General features: G+C 39.8%; 1 protein-coding gene across 1 annotated transcript; it reads right to left on the bottom strand.

The window, feature by feature from the left end:
• Positions 1 to 1,597: 1,597 nt before the first annotated feature.
• lpla (lipoprotein lipase a) lies at positions 1,598 to 8,920 on the bottom strand. The gene is made up of 10 exons (XM_028586953.1): positions 8,671 to 8,920; positions 7,554 to 7,759; positions 6,789 to 6,968; positions 6,040 to 6,151; positions 5,390 to 5,632; positions 4,568 to 4,810; positions 3,723 to 3,843; positions 3,257 to 3,439; positions 3,008 to 3,115; positions 1,598 to 2,877 (listed from the first exon to the last, which is right to left on the bottom strand). The coding sequence occupies exons 1-10, from the start codon at positions 8,768 to 8,770 to the stop codon at positions 2,826 to 2,828; spliced, it is 1,548 nt and encodes a 515-aa protein (XP_028442754.1). The 5' UTR covers positions 8,771 to 8,920; the 3' UTR covers positions 1,598 to 2,825.

The following is an 8,920-nucleotide window of genomic DNA, read 5'->3' as shown; positions in this document are numbered from 1 at the left end:
GCTGTTTTGATCCAAATAAAAACAAATCTGTTCCATCAGACGTGTGTGAGATGTGTAGACAAGCAGTCACGTGTAAAAATAAATAAAGTTTGGACTTTGGACTTGGAATTTGTCAGGCTCAGTTCAACATCAGCCCAAGCTGTAGTTTGTGCTTGGACTCAGGCTCCTGCAACTGTTAGCATGTTACTGTTCTATGGTAGCCTAATGTCAAAGTATGAACTGATCATTAGTTTTAGGATTATATTTGAGGGGTCAAATAATCTCAAAAGCTGCCACTAACAACAAATCATTACCAAAGTCAATGAGATTCATCCCTTAAGGTTTAGGGATCTGTCAACCAAATTAAATAGCATAGCATCCAATTGGTGGAATATAATTCATACTGGAATCAATTTATATTGCCTTTAAACCATGACAGTGGTGTAGCTATAACAATGGCAAGAAATGCATTAAACATGTTTCTCAGACCTTAAAGATACATTATGTAGTGCATTGTGTTCTGGTGAGAAATTGGGTGCAAATGAAAATGTCTGTTCACAATAAAAACTTTCACACGTCGTACCTTTAACTTAAGCTGCTCAGTGTGTTTTTTTTGTTTTTTGAGATACTGCATGTACAATTTCAGAACAAGACTCCTCACTTCAGTTTAAAACTTTATAATAAAACTTTCTTTACAGGAGCTGGAATCACGCCTGGTGCAAATAAACTCCATACATAAACAGAATCATAATAAAACAAATGGGCCTACAGTGTAATGTTTGTAAATGTAAATGGACTGTATTTTAATAGCACTTTCCTAGTCTTAACAACTACTCAAAGTTCTTTAACATAGTACAGGATCCACTCACCATTCACACGCATTCATACACTGTGGCCGAGGTTGCCGTACAAGATGCCACCTGCTCCTCAGATAAACATTCACACACATTTACACTCCGATGGCGCAGCATCGGGAGCAATTCAGGGTTCAGTGTCTTGCCCAAGGACACTTCGGCATGGAACTGCAAGGCTAACCTTCCGATTGGTAGGCGACCGCTCTTACCACCTGATCCACAGCCGCTCAGCTTGTAAGAGTGTGTATTTACTGTGATTAATTCAAGGCATACAAGGCGACCATGCAGTTTGCATTGACACTTATTGAAGTAGAGTGGATTTTTGCATCAATAAACATACAATATTTTTTTTTATTACCAGACCTGGCATCATATGGTGCATTGTTTAGTATTAAGCACATTTAAAGCTATTTTTTTGTATTGATGTGTTTCATTTTTTCATGTTTCCCTTTGGTAGATTTACCACTTTGTCAGCCTGAATCAAGGAGCTGTCAGGTGGATCCCTCAGAGGGATCAGCGGTCATCACTGATATTTAAATATATTTCACCTGCTCTTAAAATCAATAAGCTGCTACCAGGCAGATGTTTTTTTTTTTTTATATCTGATTGACATTAGACACTGAGATATATGTGGACGTTTATGGCTATGTTTATATATGTTCCAGGTAGAGTGACACCTTTATCAATGCAGGTCCACAATCTTTTGATGATTTAATGATTTAGCTATTCTCTAAAAGCAACTGAAGCAGTCAGGAATATAGGAATGTGTGGTTTATCTCTTTATTGAACCTTCCAGGGCTCTTTATATATACAGTGCACTGCATTTCAGTTCATAAAAGTAAATGCACTGAAGCTGGTATGGAGACCAATTTGATTGATCTTTCCAGAGCTGCGTGCATAAAATCACATAACGCTTCATTTAGTTAAAAAAAAATTTAAAAAAAATACAGACGACTATGGAAGCCTTCCTAAATATATTACAGCTTAATATACACATATATAACTGTACATTTAATAAATACAATATGAAGTATTCTTGAGATGTATTATGGCTATCATGTAGGCCAGTCCATCACAAATTACCAAGACCTGCATGATTATTTTTAGTCATTTTTGTTATGTTTGACCTTTCAAAATATGGGCATGTTGGAGCTTAGTCAATGAGGTAAACTGTTGCAGGTAAGCCACTTTGACCCATTCATGAACTGATAAAGAAGCAATGCATATCCCTGTTGGACCTCGATCTCAATGGCCTTAACATCTAAATGGCTGCAGGGGACAGAGAGCCTTTTAAAGTGACCAGTGACACAATAACCAAAATACAATCAAAGAACAAGCAAGGCTTCAAGAGATCAGATATTAACACATTACTCATGTTCAAAAACATATATATATAATACTGATTAAAAAAGGTATTTACAAAGACCGCTGTGATTCTCCGTACAGTAGACAGTTAATACTTCTTTGGTCCCTGTCGATTGTTGGCAATTTAGTGGTTCGGTAAAGACAAGCATTAGTGACAAAATAATCATTTTGTACATTTAAAAAAAAAGAAAAAAAGAAGATGTGCTTAAATTATGCCTATCACTCTGAATCATTTATACATCAACAATAATCCAAGTTCACATAGGCAAAGAAAACACACCACTTCAGGGGTTCAAAATACATCAACATCAGTACAAACAATACATGTGGGCTACAAAAGCATAAACAAATGATTATAAAGATATGCAGCAATATGCACATTATGTGGAGAGACAGGAGAGAGCTTGTGGGCAGACTAATTTCCAGCACTGTGAATACGGTTGTGTTGGTTGCACTGAAAGTTGAAGTGATGAAACACAACAGAAGGAAAATCAGAAAAACAAAAACAGCATTCAGTATACGTCCAGTTACTTGCAAAGGCTTTCCCAGTGCCGCTGTGTACTGTCCATCTTTGGCTATGTATGTAGAGATGGATGCTGTGTGCATGATGTGTATTCAATTGCAACTTCAAGCATCGTTCAGCCCAAAAAGACTGCCCTGCATTTTCAGCTTGTGCATCCTGTCGAAAAGAAGACAACAGTGAACAGGAGAGCTTCTGCTTCTGATAAAACAGGATTTCCAAATGCGTCAATTAATAATTGACAATAAATAACCAAGCTCCATAAAAAGGAAGCTTCGCCTCAACTTACAATTTCTCTTTACGGTTCATTTTGTCTTCTTTTGACTTGACAAAGACTCCATCTTCTCCTCCCCTGACGAGGTAAGCAAACTCTCCTTCCTTCGCGTTGAAGATCACCCTGAAATCACACACAGAAAAAAAGTCAAATTAAAAATAGAAACAAATTTAAAAATATTCCCAGTCTTAAGTGTCACTGGATCTGTTCCTAGTTTATTCTAGATAATCATATGTGACCTTATATATATGACCAAGAACGTACTTGGACTGGGTCTCCCCGGACTTAATGCGCAGCTTTCGGATATGGAACTTTCCACCGCCCCACCAGTCTGACCAGCTGATGAGTGTGTCCTTCTCCCAGCGCAGCTTCACGATCATCAGGTCTCCAATGTCCACATCGGTGGTGATGAGGAAGGACAAAGTGGTGTTACCGCTCAGGACCGGCCTGGGAAGTAAAGGGGAGAGCAACGGTCAAAGGTCAGCAGCATAGAGAGAGTCTTCAACATGGACGCAATGAAGACATCTGTGGTATGTGTTTGTGTGTGTTCATGCGTGTATGTGACGTAACAGCACAAGTGCCTTTATGGTCTTTTTTTTAGAGTCAGGAAATAACTGTTGCTGAGTATGTGTTTACTTTTTCTTGTAATTTCCACATGCATGTCTGTGTTTTTTTTAGGTTTTCACATGACAGATGTTAAAAAAAAAATGGTACTGTTTAATTCGCGTACAGGACAAAGGAAATGTCCTCCTTCTCTCCGTGGGTTCCATACAGAGAAATCTTCATTGGCTGCTCGGTGAAGCTCAGTGGGTCCTTGCTGAAGAAATGCACCTTCACTTGATAATGGAAAACTACAAGAGAGGAAACAGACAGTTTACACTTTAGACACACTCTCTCGCAGCTTGACATGTTCTCAGCAACTGGCCCACGTCCCTCATACCTCTACTTAAAGTTAGTTTAATACTGTAAAAGCCCTTTTATAACCTGCTACTGTGCTGCATATAAACATAGATTTGTGATAAATCAAAGTCGGTTACATTCACACACCATCGTATGAATTTATTACTATAGAACTATTTACGAAACATGCTTTTCTTTGCACAAAACATACTGCTGACTGCCAAATTGTAATTCTTAAATAAACGTTTCCATTGACATCACATGCAGTGGTGTCCCATTACCTTAGCATACCCCAAGGAACTAAAATACCCATGACTTCTACTTCATGTGACCTCCTGAATGCTTGCTACTTGTACACATTTTCACGTGTGAGAGAACGGTGTGTGCTGTGTGTTTGGTGTATTTGTACCTGCGCTGACTGTACTAATATTAATTCCAGCTCCAAGCAGCCATATCCACACTAAGTACACTCAACAACAGTAGCTCACACGCTGAGGATTACTCCAATTAAGGTATGTGATTCAATTCTCAACTCCCACTAATCCTCAGTAAAGTACATAAACCCAGTCAGACTTTTCTATAGTAGTTGGAAGGTATTTCTTATATTGTCTTGCACTGCACAGAACACAAAGCCTACAAAAACCTCTGTACATATTCTTCTTCCTGTGTGTTTACCTTTGTACGGCATCATTTCACGAGTCTTAAGGTACATCTTGACGCTGCGGGTCATGCGGACCTTGTTGATGTTGTAGCCCAGCTTGTTGCAGCGGTTCTTCCTGCAGCTGAGGCACAGACCCTTGTTGAAGGCCTCTCTGGAGTTGCAGCGGTAGGCCAAGCTCTGCTGCTGGGTGTTCAGCAGAGAGTCGATGAACAGATGGATTGAGCGCTCGTGGGAACATTTGACAAGCTGGTCCATATCTGCAGGAAACAGAGTACAGAAGTTGTGAAACCTCCACATTTTCAGAGAAAATGTCTTCCTCGTGTAGCTTTTATGGTTCTAGACATGTCAGTGTTGACCCAGATGGCATTTCTCGATTAGTTCTGCCATGCTCAGTTAAAACACTTACAGCAGCTGGGGGACATACTGTGAATCTGGTATGACTGGAGGCAAACCCTAACCCTAACCCTAACCCTAACCCATTTTAATTGAAAGCTTTTATAGACACAAAATGTCTGTTGACACAATGTAAAATTACACAAGCCTATCCTAGTGTTAACAATCTTCTTTAACACTGCAAGAAGAAGATTGGTAACGCCAGGTCTGAGCAACCGGAGTAAGAGGTTCTACCTAAATTTGAGCTATCATCGCTTACACAAAACATGAGATAAATCCAAGAGCATACATTGTCTATGAAAAACACTCAGAGTCCCTTACTGGCAACTGGAGTCTAATAATAAGTTTAGTTTACGGTATTTAAATTGAAAACTAACCCAAAGCATCATCTCAAGCAGAAGTGTAGTTAGGAACAAACAATGAGAAGTATTTGGAGTACATACTTTGGAGGCCCTTGAGGCCTTCCAATGCAATCCCCATCAATGTATTTGAGATGTCGCAACCCGGCTGGAAAGTGCCTCCGTTGGGGTAAATGTCGATGTGGCCCACAGGTCTCTGGATGCCGATGCTGCGGCCCGGGGAGCCCCTGGTGTTGGTGTGTAGGACGTCCACAAACTGGGCATCGTCTCGGGATAGGGTGTTCTGGTTTTCTGCGTCCTCAAAGGTGGGACCAGCGGGATCCAGACCTAGAAAAAAAAAAAAAGTGAGACAAAGGCCATTTCAGTGACGGATTACTCCAATTAAGGTATGTGATTCAATTCTCAACTCCCACTAATCCTCAGTAAAGTACATAAACCCAGTCAGACTTTTCTACAGTAGTTCGAAGTTTGAATTGTTTTGGAAGAATTTATTTTGTGCAGATTGCGCACAGTTCAGTACAAAGAAAGAGTGTTTAGATAATAATAGACACACATGAAAGCAGAAAGAATTTCATGGCATTTGAAAAAAAAAGGATGTAAACACTGCACAGAAGGCAGATGAAGGCAGATGAAGTCAATGACTCACTTTCCAGTTAAATATATTTATGCACAGGTTGTTTATCTGAGTGTAAAGTGAGCAGATGATGATCCATTGGTTAAGTTAACGTCCTCACCTGTGATCCTGCTGATTTTATGGTCTGTGAGGTCTCCAGCAATTCCAGCCACATGTGCTCCCAGACTGTATCCCAGGAGATGAATCCTCTCCCAGGGCAGCTGTAGCTCTTTCTGAAAGGAAGGAGATGGATGAGATGTTAACATGCCTTAAACAGTTTAAAGTGAATCCCGCAGACTTGCTGGAGGGAGTAATACTAATAGTAGGCTGTACCTGGCAAAGCACTGCAGCCCTCTATTCAAATCTTAATGGAGTTTGGGACATAATCCAAGACGAGGATTCAGTCATGTAATTTTATTCTTAGCCAAAACTTGGAAACTTGGAAGTCACGTACACAAAGGACAAACAAATGAAAGCGTTTATGCCAAAACCCCTTTTTGCCTTGATGTCGCTCAAACAAAGTCTGCACTCCACTTAAATACTGAGCCTTGTAATAACTCGTTACTAATGAGGTTGTGCTGTGAGTCACAGTCACAGCTATTACACAACTTTATAGGGCGTTTCAAATTATAACCAAAAGGAAAACATTTCAGCAGCAGCACCGCTTGATTCAAAACGATTACATCATCACATACATTATTTGTCACAGATTCTCCGGCTGCTCTAATTTCTTTGCTGGCAGGTTAAGAATCTGGTGGTTTCAAAAGCAGTGGAACAAATCCACTTTTTAACAGAGAGGATATGGAGAATATGATCCAGTTGTTAGCAGTTTGTTAGCCGGCTTGTAAACTCTTCAATGAAAACACTAACCTGTAACCATGTAACAAACTTGGCCACGTCGCGGCCGACTAGTTTAGTGTCAGCTGCAGAGTTCGGGTAGTGCTGGTTGGCACGGGTCAGCCAGTCCACCACGATCACATTGGCACCGGGCTCACGATCATAGAGAGCCGACACCAGTTTGGGCACCCAGCTCTCAAACATCCCTGTCACCTATTGTAACACACACAGACACACACACATAGTCACACACATAGTCACACACAATTCAGGTCAGCTCCAGGACAGCGTGATTTATTCTGGCCTTAGCCCTCATTCTGGGTCCTGTGGTTGGAGAGATGCCAAAGTGTAATCGGGTTAAAATCTTGTTGCATGCCTGGCCCTAAATCACATTATAGGAAGAGAGAGCCAACTCACTGCTGTCAGCCTGTCTGATCTGAAATGTGCATTTATTGTTATATTTACCTCACAATGGATGCTCATCAGTTGGGACTTGGCTCAACATTTATGATCAGTTTTTGGGCTATTTTTCATGCAACATTCCATTAAATGGCATTTTTTTAACTGGTATGTGTGGTATAATTTCACTGCATCAGTCTCTCAGAGCAATAGGGGCATTAGAAGTTTTTCCTCAAAGACGGCCAGAACAAAACAGTGCCCATTATACATGTTGCACAAATAGGTACTTAATTAACAAAGGAGTCACCCATAAGATGGACCTGCTACAATACCTGTGGTTTTAATATGATTTTCTATAGTAACGCACGCTGGTGACAATTTGTTACATGAAATACATACCGTCCAGCCATGGATCACAATGAAGCTCTGTGTTTCTGAGTTGAATTCACACTCTTTGATTGTCTCTGGCCTGCCGGCCTCAATGTAGCACATGTCTTCATCTGGGATGTCCGCAGTGCGCAGGGAGAACTTGGACACAATGTCAGTGTAGTCTGTGATCCATTCAGCAGTGGTCGGCAGGGGAGAAGCGGTGACTGTGGTGTTTACTGTCGCAAGACACATAAACAGTATGCAGTAGATTATTATGGTATGATAGAAATGTAGGCTACACAAATGCATAAGGCAAGAAACAAGAAAAGAAGAAAAATAAAATGTATGACATTATTATTACACTTTTCAGTTCTATGCATACAACAATCACGCACTAATAATAAAAAAAAGGTTTCATCACGAATGAACAAACTTGTTCATGCAAATTACGAAACTTTGCTGCCGTTCTAATTCCTATGTGAACATTAATTACACTATAGTGTGAGTCAGTGAACCAGTAGAGGCATAGAGCATGGCATTGTCGCCCCCTTTTGTCTCCACTGCATTTCTACCAGCATAAAATAGCCTAATTTAAACCTCAAAATATTGTTAAGAGCCTGGGTTTTCTTAAGGAATTCCGTTCAGATACGTTGGTTAAAACGGGGTAAAAACCTCTAAACTAATGACATTCTTCCGTTCAGTATAGTTTTGTAACTTAATGTCTTTTAAAAAAAAATCAAATAGTTTAAGGCTAAATGGTTTTAAGTGCAGAAAGGTCATACAAAACCGTTCTAACTAAACAATAAATACTAGTTTGTTTTTGTATTTTAACTTCGAAAATAATGCGATTTTATTAGATTTCAAAATACTGTTTTTTTTTTTTTTTTTTTTTTCTGTTCTTTGTCCAGACAAAAGGCCTGTAGCAGCCGCTTCTCATCATGCACACATGGACCTGAATGGTATGAAATCTGATGCAGCCCTGAACTGTGAAAACGGGTTACTCCCGGTCAACACGGAGCAGCATGCATGAATTAACCAGCTTAATGATCGCTTCATTACAGCTGCGGACAAATCATCAAAATACTGTCCTGCCAAACACGGTATACAAACATGTTGATGGGCCGCTCTTTGTATTTATAGCTCTTACCAAACACAGTGGTGGTGAGTTCAGGGTCAGAAGAAAAAGTTGCAAAGATGTTTCCCAAACTTATCCAAACAGACAAAAAGCAGATATTATTTTTTCCCATATTATTGAGATTTTTTTTTTCTTTCTATAATATCCTGAAAAAAGTTCTTTGGATCTCGTTGTATATCCAAGCGTAGGCTATATTTTAAAACACAAAGATGTATGGAGATGCGGTTTAGGCGTAAAGTTTCTTAAGGTCTGTTACTGTTGC

Source organism: Perca flavescens, chromosome 9 (assembly GCF_004354835.1).
Source record: "Perca flavescens isolate YP-PL-M2 chromosome 9, PFLA_1.0, whole genome shotgun sequence".
NCBI lineage: Eukaryota > Metazoa > Chordata > Actinopteri > Perciformes > Percidae > Perca > Perca flavescens.
Note: the sequence above shows the minus strand (reverse complement) of the source record. Positions and strands in the feature narration are given on the sequence as shown.

What these genes read in the sequence shown, in the direction of transcription:
- lpla (XM_028586953.1), bottom strand. Translation starts at nt 8,770, where the DNA reads ATGGGAAAAAATAATATCTGCTTTTTGTCTGTTTGGATAAGTTTGGGA. An exon ending in AGTTTGTTACATGGTTACAG is followed by an intron (nt 6,152 to 6,788) that starts GTTAGTGTTTTC and finishes CCTTCCTTTCAG; the next exon opens with AAAGAGCTACAGCTGCCCTG. An exon ending in ATGAACCGTAAAGAGAAATT is followed by an intron (nt 2,878 to 3,007) that starts GTAAGTTGAGGC and finishes TCTTTTCGACAG; the next exon opens with GATGCACAAGCTGAAAATGC.